Source organism: Centroberyx affinis, unplaced genomic scaffold, assembly GCF_046629955.1.
Source record: "Centroberyx affinis isolate AG114_WGS23_722 - 3 ecotype Tasmania unplaced genomic scaffold, CSIRO-AGI_Caff_v1 ptg002934l_1, whole genome shotgun sequence".
Taxonomy (NCBI): Eukaryota; Metazoa; Chordata; class Actinopteri; order Beryciformes; family Berycidae; genus Centroberyx; species Centroberyx affinis.
This window is the reverse complement of record NW_027281053.1, coordinates 96,927-117,171: the sequence shown is the minus strand read 5'-3', so window position 1 is coordinate 117,171 and position 20,245 is coordinate 96,927. Positions and strand designations below refer to the sequence as shown.

General features: G+C 44.9%; 2 protein-coding genes across 6 annotated transcripts in view; one reads left to right on the top strand and one right to left on the bottom strand.

The window, feature by feature from the left end:
• LOC139658634 (kinase D-interacting substrate of 220 kDa B-like) overlaps positions 1–6,095 on the top strand; it is a 46,249-nt gene extending 40,154 nt beyond the window's left edge. For all 5 annotated transcript variants that reach the window (XM_071536773.1, XM_071536772.1, XM_071536775.1 and 2 more), the window contains 5 exons: positions 927–1,049; positions 1,437–1,535; positions 2,605–2,823; positions 3,707–3,928; positions 4,402–6,095. In XM_071536773.1, coding sequence (XP_071392874.1) covers positions 927–1,049; positions 1,437–1,535; positions 2,605–2,823; positions 3,707–3,928; positions 4,402–5,322 — 1,584 coding nt within the window. In that variant the 3' untranslated portion in view covers positions 5,323–6,095. The remainder of the gene's footprint in view (positions 1–926; positions 1,050–1,436; positions 1,536–2,604; positions 2,824–3,706; positions 3,929–4,401) is intronic.
• Positions 6,096–8,044: 1,949 nt separating this feature from the next.
• id2a (inhibitor of DNA binding 2a) lies at positions 8,045–10,544 on the bottom strand. The gene is made up of 3 exons (XM_071536777.1): positions 10,034–10,544; positions 9,685–9,745; positions 8,045–8,664 (listed from the first exon to the last, which is right to left on the bottom strand). The coding sequence occupies exons 1-2, from the start codon at positions 10,382–10,384 to the stop codon at positions 9,689–9,691; spliced, it is 408 nt and encodes a 135-aa protein (XP_071392878.1). The 5' UTR covers positions 10,385–10,544; the 3' UTR covers positions 8,045–8,664; positions 9,685–9,688.
• Positions 10,545–20,245: the final 9,701 nt, after the last annotated feature.

Here is a 20,245-nt window from a genome sequence, read left to right as displayed (position 1 = left end):
AACAACCACTCACAGCAACTATACAAGAATGGGAACGCCAAGTCCGTCTAAGCCCTGCTCTTCTCTCCCTCGAGGCCACAAACAAAGCCGGGGGCTCAAGTCTGAAGCCATGTCTTAATGGTGTTAATGGGGGGAAGAGCAGACAGGAGGGGGGGGGGGGGTGTCGGGAAGAAGAGATGGGGGAGAGAAAGAGACAGAGAGATGGAGTGGGTGATGGAAAGAGAGAAGAAGGACGTACGGGAGGTCGAGAAGGAGTGACAGAGGGAAGGAATGTGAGAGGAAGGAAGGGAGGGAAGGAAGGAAGGAAGGAGAGCAAGTGTTCAGAAAGAGAACAGGCAGACATGGAGGGAGAACAGGGGAACGGAGAAAGGGGGGGAGAAGGAGGGCGGCTGGAGTTTTGTTTAGTTTTCGTGCCAGTGGGCAGCATGTGGGCTGTGTGTGAGGCCTTAGTTAGACAGCATCAACAGGCCACTGGTATTAGTCACATCAAGCCTCATAGCTGCTCAGCGGTGGCTTCAATGTGGCTCGGTTCAGCAGCAGCTCACAGACTTACAGACTCCATCCTCTTAAGTGTTGTGCACACACTCTGCGTGCTTATGTATACACTGGGTAAAGAATAAGAGCAGGTAACAGTATATTTGGGTAGGTTGGCAGATTTGTTTACTTTTACACTTACATTGTGTGACTGATGGAGAGAATTACTGTGTGGGATTGTGGTTTTGCATCTCTGCGTGCCTCACAGTAACAGGGCTGCACATCTCTTTGCCAGGAATTGTTGCTCGTTTTGCCCTAATCAAACTGTTAGGAGTGATGAGTTGCTCTAACAGTGTGTGCTAACAATCTGGAGTTTGAGCTGGTAACTTGGACTCACTGAAAGTCTCTGAATGAGTTGGTTTTATTCTAATTGTGTGTGTTTGTGTGTCTAGGTCTCTGGGGCCCCTGTGGTCCTGCTCAGCTCTCTTAACACAGATGCAGTGTGTGAGCGTCTCAACCAGATGGAGGGTGTCGACCCCAACATGCTGCCTCAGTACACCACCACCGTCAAGAAGGTACGCACTTTGGCCTGACGATAAAGTTGAAACATTCAAAATCTGCCATGTTGTCACAATCACAGGATTCATGCAGTGTCAGCATAGTCTCTAGTACACATAGTAAAAGAGTCCTTTATTTTGACTTGCCAAAGCATATCAAATAATCAGTTTTTTCAGTGGTTTCCTGATGGTTTCCCAATTTTTGGGATATTCATAAAATGTGTTTTCAATGATAAAGCTTTCTAGTTTAGTTTCAGGGATATTTTTCCTCTTGCAGTTCCCTACGCACCGCCTCCCCGCTTTATTGTGTGTTGTGCTTTTTTTGGCCTGAGCCGTCTTTACACATGTTAATACATTCAATCAATCAGTGAATGAACCAGTCATTCCCCTCCCTGTCCGCTGCAGGCCAATGTAAACGGCCGCGTGCTGTCCCAGTGCAACCTGGACGAGCTGAAGAAAGAGATGGAGATGAACTTTGGAGACTGGCAGCTCTTCAGGGGAATGGTGAGACTAGATTCCTCCCTTGGAGACGTCCTCCATTGCTTTAAAGCCTCCTTTGGAATTGTGATTATGTGGGAATTTTATATGTAATATATATATAATTTTATGTGTAATAGTGTAAGACTTTTGTTGAATCAAAGAAAAAGAAATGGGGTATCTGTAGATATGTAAATAAAAAAGAAAGCATCAGTCCAGCAACAACAGTAGCATCAATCACCTTGTTGATCTACAGTAAAGACATGGAATAGATTTGTTATAGCATGCATGCTCCTCACTCTCTGATTCTAGGCAGACACTCCACACTGCCAGGACTCTACCGGCGATTGATTTCAGCTCATGTTTATTCCAAAAAAAAAACAGCATCTCGTAATACGACATCTTGAGCTCTGCTGAGATATTGGGATGGGAGATTTTATAATCCGTATTACGAGAAGGCCGTTAGTCAGTCAGCCAGGAGTCCAGTCGGCTGGGCTGGGGGTTGAGGCTGGGACTGGCTAGGCTGAAATCACTAACACATGTAGTCGGCTCCACTTCATCAGATGTCGGTTTGTGCTCCTAATACTAAACCAGAGCCCTGGATAAAAACAGTTTGGTCATGTTTTACTGGAGATCAAATGCGGAGCTCGCATAGAAGCAGCTGGAAACTGCAGTGGCCTAACTCTGTGTACATGCAGCTCCAAATACTAACCAGTGTTGTGTTGCCAGGAAGCAGCCAGCACAGCCATCTGGTTCAAGATGGCTGACTGATATCTGGATGAAGGGAGGTTATTGTCAGGGAGGAGTGGACAGCTGAATAGCTCTACTTAAGGAACAGCTCACAGTTCTCCTCTCGAAAGCACATGCTGCTGTTGTTGCTGTTGTCTAACATACTTTTTGTCTATGTGTCACGCACCGTCCAGAAAACTTGTTTACCATCGACTGTTTGACCTAAAACAAAAGTCATAAGACTCACTGATCTAAAACATCGAACTGTGATGCCTGGTAATATTCTGCAGCACAGCCAACAATCCAGTCCTCTGTCCAGCCAAATGTTTGTGTATGGTATATACTGTCAACACCCCATCTTTTCCAGGTGATGGAGCAGCGCCATGCTGAAAGCCAGGCTCTGCTTCAGGACGAGTCCAGAGCTGCCAGTGAGCAGGGCAGCAGTGTGCACCATGGGGAGCCCAGCAGGCGCTCGGGGGGAGCCCAGCATGACGGGGGAGCCTTCAGTCTCAATCTCAGTTTCGAGGAGCTCAGCGGAGCCGGGCTGGAGGAGCCTCCGAGACACAGCAGCAACCCACACTGGCCGGTCAGTCATCTGATCAGGAGCTTAGAGTACATATGCCCATAGCAACGGATGTGTGCACACAGACACGCATTGTTTGTACGCATGCACACGAACACTCGTGTACACACTGCACTCGCCCATGTACATATGTGTTTGCTGGTATACAATATGTATATTTGTGTGCAGGCATTTAGCACTCAAGCATAGGATCACAAATACACAAAGGTCACACAAAAACCCTCAAACTGTCACATGGACACATGCCCTCTGCACCAGGCTCCCATTTAGTCAGTGTTGGTGATCTCAGTGGTTTGACATTAACATGTGGTTTTGAGCAAGCAAAGAGCGCGGCTGGAGAAGCTAATGGTGCTCTTGAACATGGCAGACTTAAAAATACACACACACACCGCACCACACCAAAAGGTGTCAAGGGGCCTCCCGTTTGTTATTTTCACATTCACTTTTTCCCAATTTGCAGAAACTCTGAGACACGAGCACACACTCACACACAGACAGCTAGCTCTACTGTTGTTCTGTATGATCTCACATTGTGATCTGTTCCAAATGCAAACCGTTAAACACTGAAAACACTGAGTGGAGGCTTTCTTTGCCACTCACTCTCTTTGCCAATCACTGTTTCAGTGTATCCAGTCAACATTTATTCTTATATACTGAATACTTTGCTGTTTGCTAATGTGATTACTGTAAACACAGTTTTAATTAATACCATTTTAATTTCCACATATTACATTATACTCATATTTATTCTATTCAGGTGTCATGCACTCTGAGTTCACAGCCCACATCCATATGGCTCTCTGCAGTTAGGTATACCATAAACATATTCCTAAATAAACTCAGGTAGATGTATACACACCAACACAACTTTCTCCCCTCCTGTCAGGTGGCAAATCACCGTACCTCTAGTATGTCCAGCCTCAACTCCCAGGAATCATCCAATGACATCTGCAAGCTGACAGACAAGCAGCAGGCAGAGTACCGGGATGCCTACAGGGAGTACATCGCTCAGATGGCCCAGCTGGAGATGTCCGGCAGCGGGGGAGAGAGGCCTGTCCAGCCCCACCCTGGACAGTTCCTTCAGACTGCCGGCTCAGAGGACAAAGGGGTGGGTGGACAGTCAGGATTACGCTGTTGGGTTTTGCATCACTGAAATATCTAAAAGCATAAATAGTTCCAATCAAATCCAAATAGAAATTCATACTTTTGGCTAACAGGGAACATAGCTCCTGATGTAATTCACTGTAATACCTCAATATCATTCATTCATGTGTAGTAATAGTTCTGGTGTCAGCTTGTGAGTGTCCAGAAGCATGATGATTCTAAAATGGTGTGTTTTTCAGTGTTTTATGATCAAATTAAAAGTAATCTCACATTCCTCTGGCCTGTCCAACAGCAAGGGTCTTACGCTGGGCTAATACTATACAGCTTCTTAACTTTCTTAATGACTGGCTTACACTCTGTTTCTATTGGCACATAAAGCAGAGACAGGAATCTTCCTCTTCAGAGCCTCTCAGCCAATAGCTCAAGATACTGTATATTTTCTTGCTCTATTCATTGAATCCTCTTCCCATTCCCCAGGCTAAGGAAGGGGCTGACCAAGACAACCGCAAGCCCTTCACCAAGAGAGTCTCCAAGCCTAGCGATGCCACAGACTTCCCTTCGGGGAGCGATGCCCAGCCCCTGGACCCCATCAGCGAAGAAGATGAGAAGCTGGACCACAGCACCTCCTCCAGGACTCCAGGCTCCAGGATGAAGGGAGCTGGGCCATGCTACCACAAGCTGCCCAGCGATGAAGACTCGGGCTCGGAGGAGGCTGACAACACCACTCCCCTCCTCCACAAGGATGCTCGAGCCGGTGCTGCGTCCATCCACAGAGCCTCCCAGCCCACCGGGCTGCTGACCAAGCCTGGCTTCCTTACCGAAATCCTCCTGGATAAGAAGGACTCGTCCGACTCAGGGATGCGCTCCAGCGACAGCTCCTCGGACCGGTCCCTGGAGGAGGCTGAAGGAGAAGCCGACAGAGACGGAGAGAGAGAAGCAGAAGCTCTGAAGACCAGTCTGATCGAGCTGGAGCTGGAGGGCCTGGTGAAGAAGAGGGGCCTCCTCCCCAGCAGCCTGAGCGGCCTGCAGGACACGGCGGCGGCCCGCATGTCCATCTGCTCCGAGGCTGCGTCCGAGGCCAGCCTGATGGCCAGCAGCCCAGATGAGGGGTGGCCGTCCAGTGGGGTCAGCAACCTCAACCGCACCGCCAGCAACACCACCCTTAACAACAACACAAGCAGCCCCATCAACGCCACCACCAACACTAACACCAACAACAGCCATCAGCAGCAGGCTATCAGCACGGGCCCGGAGTCCACCACCTCCTCCTCCGGCCTCAGCGTCCCACCGCCTGTCATCATCACCCCCGGCACCACCAACACCACAGCTGCCACCATCCACCACAACCAGAACCTGCGCACCATCAGCCTGGGAGACGAGAGGGAGAGCGTCCTGTGAGAAGGCAGAGAGGCCACTGTGCTGAGAAGGGTCATTTAGTTGATTGAAGTAGACGGTCTGTTAAAAGACGTGTTGATGTTGTTGCTGTGCTGTTGATGTTGTGGCGTGTTGTTAAAAACAGTTCAAGGAGCTGTTCCAAAGAATTAGAGTAATGTCAGTGTTCGACGTGAAGAAAATGTAGGAAATGTTGCTGTGAATTAAGGGTAATCACCCATTATTGTCATAAAAAAAGCTTCAATTACTTGGGTTGTAAAAAAGCCATCCATGTTTATTAAAAAAAGAAGTCTAAGGATACTTTCCTAAATAGATTTGGAATTTGATCGTGCCAGAAATTTTTGAAGTTAAATTGGAATTGCTGTAACTCAGCAGACTGCTTTCTATTATCACATGGCCTTTTGCTGTCCCATGTTTGGACAGTTACAGTGGTACTGTGGAGTGATGTGAATAGTGTGCTGACGTTGCGATGGTGTGTTTAGTGATGGAATGTTACATTTTGTGGACATCATATGTTACAGAATAAAAAAGATATAGTCCTACCTGAAAAAGATTAGCTATGTTACTAAAGCAGTTTGTCTCCAAAGCGTATTGTGCTGTGCTGTAGTTGATAGTTGGAAGATTTGGAATGGCAATGTAAACAGTGGTGCTGTATTTTGTTGACAGTTTCTGTGATAGAAGAGATGTTTTGCGTGCACTAGTCTCCAAAGTGATGAATGCCTTTTCCAAAGTACCTTGTGATACTGTGTTCTGTGAATCAATAAACATTTTGGCTATGTGGACCCTTGAAATCCATCTCTCCTCTCTCCTCTCTTCTCGCACTCAGAGACAGTCTTCTCTGTCTTGCCAGTACATTTTTGCAAGACGTTCACATCATGTTTGTGTAATGAAGTGTCTGCTTTAGTGCCTCTCAGGTCGTTTCAAAATAAAGATTTGTGTGGACTAGGATTTGGCTGGCAAGTAAACCACATTACTTTAACTGATAGTCTTCTCAATAACAGATTAATATTTTATCTAATGCAATTTCAGTAATAAAGGAGGGTGACACGCCGGGAGGGCGTCATTGGAAGGATTCACATCCACCGATAGATGGCGCACTGTCCATACAAACCTGCTGCAGGCTGGTGGCACGGACACGGCCTGTCAGTGTAGTTGTAAACTACCGAGGGTAGCAACTTCAGCTCAGTGGTTTCCAAAGCGGAGTCCGGGGACCCGCAGGGGTCTTTGAGACGGTTCCTGGAAGTCCCCAGCAGTATGAATCTTAATTTCACTATAGAAATTATCTCAATTAGATAATGTATAAAAATGACTATTTAGGTTTCACTCAGCACTGTTACCTATACGGAGTAGGCGGTTTTACAACTCACTCGCTTAGGTTACTAAATCAACAACAGCAAAATCCCTTATGGGGTCCTTGGGACAAAATCTTATCAAATGGGGGTCCGGACTAATTGGTCTCTTGGGGGTCAGTGGTGTGAAATCGTTAGAGAAGCTCTGCTGTAGCTTGTAAGGGAGGGGATGACAGGATGGTTAAATTATTGACACCACAGGTACCAACGAAGAACCTATAAACTGGCCTCTGACATTCTTACCAGATCCACTTGTGTAGCGTATTGTGATTGATGCCACCTCTCTAGTACAGTGAGCATCGCCTAATCCTAATTAGGGCCCATGAAACCAGTTATAAGACTGGGCTTTTTGATCTTGAACTCCTCAGTGGGTCACTATGAGGGAGAAACTCATATCTCTGCCAATCAGAATCAGAGTAATGCGCTGCGCAGTATGGCGTTACAGTAATCTCTCCTACTTTTCCCATAGGCTACAATGTGTCAGTAATGTTACAGCTACTAATCAAAAAATATTTGTTGCCTTTATTTTCACCCCCACGGCCATCCACTCGTTTTCTTCATAATTAGTCGTCGTCCTCTCACACTAAACTGGTTTAAATGAGAAATGGAAGAAAAGTTTACTTTCTCCGGGTATTCACTTTGGACACCAACGGTATTTGGTTTGCCTGATGACAGGCGAGGTAACCGAGTTATCGCGATTTTTGAAGACATGATGCAGTCGCCAATTTGGGGTTGTAACGGAAAAGTAATGTTAGTAAAGTAGTGTAACGAATTACTGCTCCCAGTGAGTAATAAAGTAAAATTACATTTGGAATGAGTAACGGGTCATATTACACAATTTCACCGGAATCGTTAAAATTTCATCAAACCTGTTTACTTTGAGTAACGAGCTGAACATTGTCCAGGATACAGCCCACTGCTTTTAAACCAATGGCTCAGCCTGTCACGGTAAACCGTTTAATCCTATTTACATAGCCCGAAGGAGAAAGTAAAAGTGCGGTGCGCCCTAAATAAGGCTGCATGCGGCGCTCAGGTGAACTGCGTGTTGGCTGCCATGTCCCAGGCAAGTGCTGGACCCTGAAACACATTTTAGACTAGGTTATATAGGCCTGTGAGGACACTTTCTTGCATGAGATGTTAAGGCAGACAGAATTTCAGGGCCCACTTTTCTGTTCTGAGCGCGGTCATTTCCCATAATATTATGAAGAAATAATCCAACTGGACGCGCAACTGGAAAACTGATTTCACGCCCTGGTTTGAGGTTACAGGAGTGTACCGGGTTGTATTGTTGAACCATTGACACCCCACATTGAATTATCATCTCCCAAGCAATCTTGTAAGTCCACCCCCCCCCCAAATGAGACATGTTCAAATAGCGTTTTTCCATTTATTTTGTATAAAAAAGGTACAATTTACATTACTTTTATAAAAAGTTTCAGCATAATTAAGTACAGCATTACACTTTTGCAGAAGTTTCAAATTCCTGCAACTATACAAGATAAAACTCCCGATAAGAGTTCACAAGGTTTCATTCTTTCATTTCACTTTTTTCTTTTTTTTTTTTTAAACAACGTCCAGTCCTTCATGTGCCAACAATTCTGACAAGACAAGACTAAACTTTTTACAGTAACTAACCAAGTTGTCTTTTCTATTCACGTTCCCACCTCCGCAAAAAAAGCGAAGACTTCAACAAGGGGGGAGGGATAAAGGGGGGAAATAATCCTTGTGACAATAATCTCGTTTTTCCTCCCACTGTCGGGAATATAACGCGCCTTCCATTTCCAGAAAGGACCCACAAATAAAAAGTCTTAAGTTAAATAATGAGTGTCCAAACAGAAAACACATCACATAAGATTGTCCCATAATAAGCAAAGTCTCTTGATTAGTCTCTTGATTCAATGTCAGAAGAAAAAAAAATCCAGGCCCTGGAGGACAGAGGTGGAGGGGGAAAGTCCTGTTCCCCAGGTCCTGTGTGTGTTTTTGCGTCTTGACCAAACACCTGCAAAAGATTGAGAAAGAGAGGCGTGTTTAGAAAATGCAAACAGGGCAGAGATCCGGACAGACTGGCGCCAGGGAGGAAGCCGCAGTTTTTAACATTTAACCAAACACTCCCAATACTGAGCAAACCCTGCGCTCCAGATGTACACACACACACACAGACAGAGAGAGGGAGAGACTGACACACACACTTTTCTCACAACTTCAGCCTACAATCTGGGGAAGAATCAGCGTAATTGCCGCTCAGCTGGCGCCTACCCTCTTCTTGTACCAATTATGTGCAGACATCGTAGTAGTAGTAATCCAAACAGCCATTATTTTCCTGTTACAGATGCTCTTCATTATAAGACACAAGAGGGTATAATGGAGCCCTGACGACTGCTACTTATACAGAATAACCCAGTCAGCCTATTAGGGCATATCCTATACAGTATATATTCCATTTGCTATGGGCAGGGGCGTTCACTAAACCCCAAGATAGCCTATATGACAAAGTAAATAATATCATTTACCAGCAAAAACTTTCAAACCCACTCAGATCGAGCACAATTCTGGCAACAAAGTGGAGCAATTACGGATGACTGACACGGTATTATCTGATTAACGTGATGAATCATTACATGTAGATGTGGGTCACAGCAAAGAGGGAACATTGGTCCTGAATGACCCCATGATTTGATCTTTTTATTTGAGATATAGCTTGCAACAAGATATCTGCATGCATTTTTTATTTTTTTCGCTCATCTAACATTATAATGATAAAAGCTATAAGATTTAATTTGGTCTGCACGCATGGCAAGTGTCCACAGCAATTGACGCCCATGTTACAACGCATTCTTATGCAAAACATATTGGGGCCATTACAGCAGCGTGAGAGGACAACCACATTAACGCAGGGAACAAATGGATGGTAAATGGTAATTCTAGTCCATTCTGCTCCAGCAGACTGGGAGACAGGCTGTAGCGGAGCCTAAAAACCCTGGACAGAATGCAGCAGCAGACATGAGGACAGCCTACTTACCGCTTTAACGATGCAGAGTCCTGCTGTCATCTGTCATCAGCTCTGATGGCAACTCCGGGGACTGAAAACAAACAAACAAATAAACAGACCAAACGTTAATTTACGCAGCACACGAATGAGATGCCTGGCATCGCAACAGTGTTATGTAGGTCGAATCTCCTCTCCTCGGATCCTGAACAAAAGAATAAAAACATGCCATTTTCTTTCCCAACAAGCCATTTTATGAGTTACGCATATAAAGACGCACTGATAATGCGCACGAATAAGAGCCACAAAAACAATCCTTTACAACACCTCTGTCTCTATGCATTTACCAATCGGGATGCTCGTTTAAGTACGCTGTAATTACCTGTAATGACAAGATGCTGATGTCTGTGTTGAGAGTGGTCAGTGGGGTCCTGGACGGAGCTTGCCCCGGCCGCGGGTGATGCAGGCTGGTTAGTGCGACATTGGAGTCCAGCGCAATCTGCAGGTCCAGGATGTAGTCGATGACATGCTGCAGGATTTCCATCTTGCTGACGTTCTTGTTCTGGGGGATGCTGGGCACCAGCTCCTTCAGCTTGGAGTAGCAGTCGTTCATGTTGTACAGCAGGCTGAGCGGGTCGTCCACGGGGGTCTTGCTCCGAGAGATTCCCAAGGAGTGCTCTGATAAATTCGCGTTGTTTTTCCGGAAAGACCTCACGGGGCTTATTGCTTTCATTTTGTCAGTGTTAAGTTAGATGAGAGGGTTTGTTTGTGTCGATATCTTGCTTCCTAGTCCTCTTTTCCTGTTTGCCAGACGGCCGTTGAGCGATCAGACTGGATTACCAAGCTGTCAGTGCGGTTTATATAGGCAGCAGGCTGGGCATGCGACGTAGGGGGTTTATAACCGGTGATTGGACGGCGACACTATGTCAATCACTGCCGCTTTGCTCTACCGTTGGCTTTTCTCGCCCCAGCACGCTCAAACCCCTCCCCTTATCTTCCGCGTTACCAGTGGCAACGCATGTTGGAGGCGGAACCCAGAGGGCGCTTCAGCAGCTCCGGTGGGCAATTTGGAAAATTAAGCCCTTACCTGTTTCTGATCAAGAAAATTAATGATTCGCATGGGCGTCAATTGAGTATGGCAAGGTATGAGCACTCGCCAATGCCTAAGCCTAAGTGAGTCCGAATTTGATCTGGTAGGCTAGTTTTGATCTTTATCATGGAGAGCAAAGATCAAGCAGAAATCGACAGAAATTTGGAAGCCCTATAAAAAAAAAATGAGGAGCATTCAGAGTCAATGTTCACTTTGGGTTCTGTGCGTCAGTGGAAGATAGTTTGGTGACCTGCGTCTAATAACTTGTCAAAATGATCAAATGATAGACTAATATCTTGTCAGTCATTCCTCCTTGCTCTAATTGTACCCAGAAATTGAGTCGATATGTAATAATATTACAAGCGACTTTCGAAGTTTTAGTGGGAACTGATATTAGATACAGGGACCAGACTTCGGGGTTTAGTGAATTGACGCCCCTGATGATTGGTAATTCGCAGCAGACCAGGCCTGTGTGAGCGCTGCAAGAGAAGGCATGTTTCTGAGAGGCAAACTGAAAGGACTCCTGTCAGAAAATGGTCAGAACAGTTATAATAAAAAAAAACTTAAATGTTTCTACGCATGCCAAAATGATGCTCTGCGCACTTCCTCAGGGATCTAGGCGCTTAGATGGCCAAATATTTATCCCCAAAATATTCTCTTTTGATTCCGTTCAAACTTCCTTACAACATTCCTTTACTGTTAACATGCCACAGTGTCTCAGAATAGACCCCAAAATAAATATAATCGTCTATTTTGAACTGTGATTATTAATATTTGTCAGAGGTGATGCGCGGTAGCCTTTTACATTAGACCCGATCAGAAAAAAAGTATTATCACTTAATGGACAACTGAGCGCATTGTGTTTTTCATGACACATTCCACATTTTACAGTTTCACAGTCGAGTCTTGTAATAAACCAAATAATCGATACTAATTTGCAATTTTAGCCTCCCACGAAATGCCCATGACCAAAAATCAGCTTAGGATGTGGAAGAGGGACAGACAGCCTGCAAGACGCACACTGGCCTATATGTTGGGTAGAAACTAATTTGCATGTGATTGTGCACATCTAAGTTTTGCACCAGAAACGTCCTGCAGCAACCGGGAGCCAAGCCGAAATAATGCGGTGCACCTGAGCGTTGGCACCTGAGCTGGGAATGTCATAATTCATTTAATCACACCGCGGCTTGGCGGCTGGAAGTGTGGCTTTCATATGTGACCAAGTCAAGAGGTGATTAAATACTATTGACACTTTAATGTTGTCGGAATGAGCCATTTGTTTGTAGAAATTACACGCTCCATTCTCCAGCTGGGGGTGGGGGGTGTTTGATGCTGCACAAACTAATTGCCCCCGGGGGCAGTTGTGGGCTGTTGTGATGTGCTCGTTTTGCTTTGTGGATTAAATTTCCTCGCGAAAGAAAAAAAAATCAATGCATTTTTAAAGAGGCGCAGAAAAGGTCACTGTTAAAACCGCCTGAAGATACAACCTGAATGGAGATGCTCTAATACTTTACATCAGAGGCTACACGAGCAAAAACAGAAAGAAAGAGATTATAATTTGAATGTTTTCTGTTTGTTTTAATATATTCATTTTGCGAGACAATTCAACTGACGGAAATAAACAAAGAAATCCTCAAAGCCAAAGTAATCCTCTGTAATGGACCAAAGAGACGCAGTTTAGAGGCCACAGCCTGCAGCCTGACAGAGGCAGATATGATCTTTATGAAAAGCACAAGTCTATTTCTTGTTCGTGGATTATTAGGCTACAAGCTAAATGCGGCATAGACAGTGAAGAAATCTCTTCTTTTATGCCTGTGATAACTCCATATCCCAAACGAGTCTAAATAAAACTGTCAAAGAAATGTTTTACAAAATCCAACTAGCCTAAGTACCATCTGTATTGTTCTTCTTTGCGCACGGTAGGCGACGGTCTGCCAAAGTATTCAGCAGGCACAGACAGCTTCTCCCTGGCTGTTTGAGGATCCTTTTTATGCATTTCTAATATGATCTGGAATTCTTGCAGTCGTGTCCACATCTGGTGCAAAAGGATTTTTTCCATTTTCTCCCCTCTTCCTTTTGCTCCCACAGCTGTGTACATTTCGCTTGACGCCCTGACTGATGCCTGACAGGTGATGAATTGGCACAAGAGCACGTCGGTGCAAATAAGCAGTGCTGCTCTCTCTCTCTCGCTCTCTCTCGCTCTCTCGCTCGGGCAGACTCTCTGGCGCCGGCGCCGTGACGTCACCCCATTCACAGCAGCCCTCGGAGCCAGCCCTCGCGGCGCCGCTGAGGCGGTTTCTATGGCGACGGGGTTTCGGCCTGTCAATCAGCAGTAGTTCTCAGCTGATCAATGGGGGCCGAACGCTGGGAGAGCGGAACGGGATTGGTCACTCCGGTTTCTTCTTCGGTGGTGCTCCGGGGGCCAGCACACCTGCATCTATTGACGTGTCTGAAGTTTACATTTGTGTCGAAGCAGGACCACACTTTCCACAGGAACAGACGGAAACGCAAGGGAAAAGAGGAAGAAGGGGAAGGCAGACACCATACAGGCTGGACATTCCTCCGTTAACACCAACATCCACATTATCCTCTCTCTCCCTCCTGAAACTGTCATAACTTTTCCTGTATTCTGACATTTTAGTTTTGTCCCCCTGTCACACACTTTATTTTTGAGAAACTAATTAATGACCATGAAATTCCACTCAAATGCCACTTGCTTCCGGGTTGTAATTCCACTCCGTTTCTTTGGCAGTATTTCCCAAAAGGATCCCGGGAGGTGAAAATGCACATGTTAAATTTGCAGAGTAATGGTGACTGCAATGTTTGGTGGCACTGTGGTCATCAAGGGGAAAATTCCTGTCAGTCAGTTTGGGGTGAAGCTTTTCACTCATCTATAGGCTACAGTGCTATCAAACTTTATTTTGATTAACCGCACTTGAGATTAGGCTATTTTTTTCCCCTCTCAAATCAAATCTGTCTATTGAGTAGGCTAGTTGGCCTATCTACCTAGCCCAAAAAAAATAAGTAGCCTAAAAATTTATTTTAAAAATGTAACTTTGACTATGACACATTGGCTGCAAGTTGTCACACAACTCATAATCCTCTGTTTATTCAGCTCTTCATCATGACCGTGGGACTGTTTCAGAATCTGTAGCCTACTTGTTTGCAGATGTGAAAAGGTTGTCTAAGTTTGCGCCTACACACAGGTTATTAAAGTTCATGAGTGGGAAAGTGGCACATCTGTCCACTGTGCCTATTTTGTGAACCCCCACAAAAAGTTTTTTTGACCAAACATCCAAACTTTCCCCAAGCAGCCCGTGCGCGAGAGAGTGATAAGTCATTTTTTGAAGCTTCTATATTTGCCCCCCTACTCAAAGACATTCCTCAAATTCACCGAACAAATAAAAGCTCCCCTATCCCCCTTTCCCGGTCACCAACCTATTAGTTTGGGTTCAGGAGATAAGGTTTGGAAAACAAAGCGGAGCTGCCAGCCGGCTGGAGTGCGCCCTGCAGCCTCGGCGTCGGACTGTCTGCGCTCCGGTCAACTGTTGATCCTCCTCCCTGCAGCTGCACTGACACTATACTTCTTAAGTTTACAGCATAGATCTCATTTCAAATGATTTACCCGGTGACTTCGAGTGCGTAAATTATTCTGATTACAGAGATTCACAATACAAAATCATTTAAGTTAACACATGCCTAGGTGGGCTTTTATGTACTCTAAAGTCAAAGTAAAATCCGATATGTTTAGGCAGTTGCACTCTACTACGGATTACATTCGGTGAGTCAAACAAAAACATATTTTGTCCGTGGCTTCACCTTAAGGAAGAAGTATGGCTTTAATACAACTGTCGCAGCAAAACTTTAATCATGCACATTTTACAGAAAAAAATGATACTAAGTAGATCCGAAAGGAGATTTAAAAAAATACCACTAAGTCGCTATAAACTCACTTTTGAGTTGCCTACCACCGAGACACCGTATAGGAGTTAAATAGGAATAGCCTGATATAGTGATTTTTCATTAGGGTGTCTAGTTTCCGCTCACTGCCTTGGTTTGAATGCTATTTTTCCATCACCACAGCCTATACAAACCGCGCTATTTGATATAAATATATTGGATTCTCTCCGTTTTACAGTCCGTGTCCGTTCGAGGCAGCAGCGACCCGGTTCGTGGCGAGTAACTTTGAATGTCCACCCGTCCCATAAGCGAAAGTCTCGCTCGCTACTCTCGTCAAAGGGCTGCCACGCGCCTGTCGCGTGGAGGAGTGTACACATTAAACAGTGGCGCAGGGACTCTTGTAGCAGCATCGGCCCTATGGGGCGTGGTTTGCATGTGTAGCTATTATACACCCCCAAAGACCAGTGATGTGGTGTCACCAGCGGTAAACACTGAGGGGGGTGAACTGTGATCTGCAGTGGGTGAGCATCATAAGGCAAACTGAGGCAAACTGCCACCAATATGAACACATATCAGTTATATGTTATGCTTTATATATACTATCTTAATATAACCTACATTGGTTTGATACTGGTCACTGTGAAGTGTACTATGAATTTAAGTCACAAAGATTTGTGTCTGACTAAAAAGGCAAACTGACATTAGTAATCACTTAGTCCAAATTCACAACTCATGACATTTTAATGTGATGTAGCCTAGAACCTAGAGAACAAATCTCTGCAAGTATTTGAGTGTGGTAGTGCGCACATTTTGTGATCATTGAAAACTCTGCCTGAAAAAAGTCATAGATTCAACATGAGTTCATCTGTTTGGAATGTTTTTACAGTGAATATGAAGTGAGCTCCAATGTACTGAGGTAGAAAATCACTCTTATTTAACCAGCCATTGGCCTTGACTACAATACATCTGGTGTCTCTGTTTCTCTGTCTCTCCCTTTCTCTGTCTCTGTCTCTGTCTCTGTCTGTGTCTCTCTCCTCCATGGTCCAGATGGGACTCTCTCTGCTCTCTGAGCAACAGCCATTGAGGCCTGGCTCTATTGTAACGTGAGAGGCTGCAGCAGGCACACAGGCAGGCAGGAAGCACTGGGGGAGATGGATGGGAGAGATGAGGTGGCCAGATTGGACAGGGAGACAAAGGCACCATGGCTGCCTGAGTGCCTTCCAGGCTGGTAGTGGAGTGGCCACTCCAAGCCTCCCTGGAGGCTAGCCTCCTCTGCCCTGCCCACACTGGTCCTCCACCACACACAGCTGGCTGGAAACCCTGGGAGACAGAAGAAGGAAGGGACAGGAGGACAGAGGGATGGAGGTGGAGAGCTGAGGTGATGGAGACCGGACCTTCTATAACGAAGGTGCTGCTCACATGGCCCTCACCTGCATCTATGCTGTAAACAACTAAAGTAACTAGTCGTCACAACAAGTTGCTAAAAGTCCACTCATTTTCTGTGAGAGCTGAACCACATGAGATGCTTTGGCCAGTGTGACAACCATCAACCAGTTGGCAGTGTGGAAAAGTTGGCTGCAGTTTAACTTTTGGGCAACATTGCCTGTTGGCAGACAATCACACGTTAACATTGCTGTGTCGCCCACCTATCGTTGCAGCACAGCTGTCACTGCAGCTAGCACTCTGTTACCCCAGCAATCACATATCTGCATACCTTGACTGTCAGACAGTGACAGTGTGTTGCTAGCTGAACTTACAGTTAGGAGATGTTTGTTAAATTCAGAGACTGAGGAGAGAGTTTTGTTACAGAAAGTCATCAACAATTGATACAATTGTATTGAAACAATTGAAGGATTTGATGGATGCAGTGACACTCTAATATTAATTTGACCGGGCTGTTGCTTGTCCCCTCCTCAAGCGGGACTTTCAGTGAGTGAACAAGTGAGGTTAGTGTTGTTTCATTCCCAAGGTGTTCTCCCTCAGCTTCCTCTATTCCAAGGGGAATTGAGAATGTCTATGAGACCTGAAACTAGCTTGTGATACCACCTTGGCCTGAGACTTCTTGGATTCTGTGGTAACATAGTTGTGTGTGTGTCTTGAAGAGTGTGTGTATGTGTGTATCAAACCTTCCACTCTGAGGTTGTGTTTCATTCCAGAGAGCTACTCCCTTGTCTATGTCCTTGTCCATTCCCCTTCACAGTTTGTTATTTTTGTATTTCTGTATTGAGTTTTAAGACTCTTGTGAAACCAAAGAGTGAGAACGACTGGTTGTGTTTACATCAGTTTCATTAGAATCACCATTACCATGATATATTCTATATACTATAATGACAGTTTATCCTTCTAGCATACGTCATATACCTTTTAACATAAAATATGCCATTTTTGGTGGTGCTTTTATCCAAAGCGCTGTGCAGTACCATGAGTGTATACATTTTTAGCATGGGTGACCCCAGTAGGTATCTGAACCCTGACCATGGCAGTGTTAGTGCCATGCTCTACCCATTGAGCTACACAGGACCACCTCCAGTCTGTCCAGACAAGTGAGCAGGAACACAAGGGAACAACATTTTGGACTGAACTCTCCCCCAGCAGATCTCAGTGTCTGTTTCCCTCAGCCGTATCTCCTCGCTGCAAGCAGAGCCCACTTCCTTATAACCCTAAACTCTCTGGCCACAGTCATGTAGCTCTTACTCAATCTTTATCTATTTATACAGCGCAGAGGGAAGAGAGAGTTAATGTAGGAAACACACTCCTTTCGGTGGAAACAGAGAACGTGTCAGAGCGGCAGAGGCCCGGCTGATTCATGGCTCCGTCGTATGCCATCTCTGACCACCCATGCTCTGTGTTGTTATTGCTAAGGAGGTAATTTATGTGTCTTGTGTTTGCAGTCGGGTGGAAAGCCAGCGGGCTGATGGGCTGCTAGGTGTTGTCATAGCACACATAGTCCTGGTCTAATCTGGGTTCTAGATCTGCCAAACCTCATGCTGAGTCTTTTCCATGGATAAGCAACTGGAAAAGCAATGCACAGATCCATAACTCCTCAACTGGTTTTTGACTGAGATTAAATGATAGAATAAATCTCTTAAACTTCTTGCTAATTTGCATGTGCATTTGTTCTGCATCTTTCTATCAGTCAGTAATGTGCTGCTGCCCTTTTGGGTGCTAATATAGAGGCCTACACTCACAAATAAATAAATCAAAAATAGTTGGTGAAGGTGTCTTGTCCCTCACATGCAGATTTGCTGGAGTAAGCACACTGAAGTGGTCAGGTGGATCATTGAGAGCCAGTGCTTTTAACTGATCACAACAACAAAGGTTCTCACGGCCCTAATCCTCTTTGGCTCTTATCTCTCTCCCCTCCTCACCCTTCACCCATCTCATCGGCTCACGTAGGATCAGACCTACCAGCCCAGACTTTCTCATGCCTTTCTCTTTTGGCACGCTCCTAATATCCCTATTACTTTCTCTTTCTCTCAGATTATCTGTTTCACACTATAGCATCGTTCTCTCGCTCTCTTTCTTGCTCCTTCTCTCTGTCTCTTGTCTGTCTCTCACTCTCACTCTGTCTCTTTCTCCCTCTCTTCTCTTACTAACCAGTTTATCTGTCCTTTCCCGCCAAGGGCATCTGGGCCCTGAATAACCCTCTTCGCCCTTTGAGTAACAAAAGCAGAGTCACTTTTGAAATGAAGAACTGAGTCTTTGAACGACACTTGCTAAGCCCCATTTGAAGAAAAGCTTCAGTCTCTTATCAACAATAGCTTTAGCCCTGTATGTGGACCATGATTAAGCATAAGGCTGTTCATTCACAATGGTGGGAAACTAAGCAGCAGCGGCATGCAGACCGTTTGAACGTTTGAATATCAATTTATTTCAAAAAGCTTTGTTCAGTAATAGCATCGTTAAATCAGATCTTTGTGATGTAATCATGTTAGATCCTCAAAGTCTGTGGTGTTTCATATTGCCTCAGACAGACACCAAGTTATACTTCTTGACTATGACAAGCTCCACTACAGTTAGCTGGAGCCAACATAGGTTAATGTGGCCATTTACTTTGATATCAGTAGAATGAATCAACCTTTAAAGGCTATTAGTGTTATTAAAAATGCCCCAGAGAGAACAACTCTGGCTCATGTATTTCCAGGGTCTGTGTGTGTGTTGCAGTTAGCTTTAGATTATTGGGACTTATTGGAGTAACAAGCTAATGGAATTAAGGTGCTGGGTTTCATGCGCCGTTGCCAAGATTCAGCATTAAAAGGATGTGTGCTGAATAAATAGTGCTTTAAGTAGATGAGATTCCGACACGGGAGAGATTCGCTTGTCAGAGCAGCATTGTTTGCCTGGCTCCCGAGCCAGTGAAACTGTCAAGTGTGCTGCTGACCACGGATAGATGGATGGATGGAGGATTCAGAGACAGGATTTCTCTTCTTAGAGCGCATTTTTAAAAGGCTGAAGTTGACAAACTCTTCAAATACTGAAAGCAAAGAAACTTTCGGCATTGAAGCTCCTCTTATATCTTCCTAGGAATGGAAATGCAAGAAGCAGTTCTGAAAAGAACTGCTGGAAGCACACCTAAGACACCCAACACCCTCTTGAAGAAAAAGCTATACAGATCTATATTTGCCAGCTAATTACGTACATGAAAAGCGGAATCAAAATGAAATCCAAATATTTACCAAAATAAACTCATGTTTTGTTTCATTTCTCCGTCACCGGTGCCAGAACAGAGTCCTCTCCATTACAGATAATTCATCTGATGTTTGTGTTTGTTGGTGGATTAGCTGGGAGGCGTTGCTGTTGGCCCAGGCTGTAAAACGCTCTCATCTGTATTTTAATGGACTAAGAAGCAGTAGGAGGATGTGGCTCTGTGCCACAATTTCACAGTGAAAGGGAGGATCGTATGTAGCAGGTAATCTATTTGTGAGAGTGTTTTATCCGTATAAATGGAATTAGTGGATGGTTTGACGACACATTAAAAGCAACTCTGTATGTGTATGTGTGTGCCTCCCTGCTTGAGGATCCATATTTGATCAGCCCTAATTGGGATTTCTGTGCGAAATGTTTCTATGCTGTAATGATGCTGGGAATGTGGGGTAAAATGGTAAAAGGATAAATGAAATGCATCGGTATGAAATTGAGTACACACAGGCTTGAAGTGGGACTGGATTCACAAAATCCACATGGCATGAAATCAACCATGAGAGGGATATAGCAGAGACCAATAGTCATAGGAAGACTGAAGCACAATACCTTTACCTTTACCTTTGTGAGATCTGAGTAATTGCCTTTGTTAGTAGGATGGTGTCTTTCCATGCTGTCCATGAAACTGTCTCTCCATTTGTTTTAAAGGGTGGATCAACTCTGCTAGTTCCCTGTTGAGATAAAGGAACTGGTCGCGGAACCTGCAGCTCCTTCATCTCATACATTTCACTCCAAATGTTTTAAAGTTGAAAGTAAAATGACAGCATGCATGTATGAAAGCGTGGGTGTACGCACGCACACACACAAACACACACACACACACACACACACACACATACATACAAATGCACACAGAGCTTGCAGATGGTAGGGTCTCTCTAACCCAGCTCTTTGTAGCCCTTT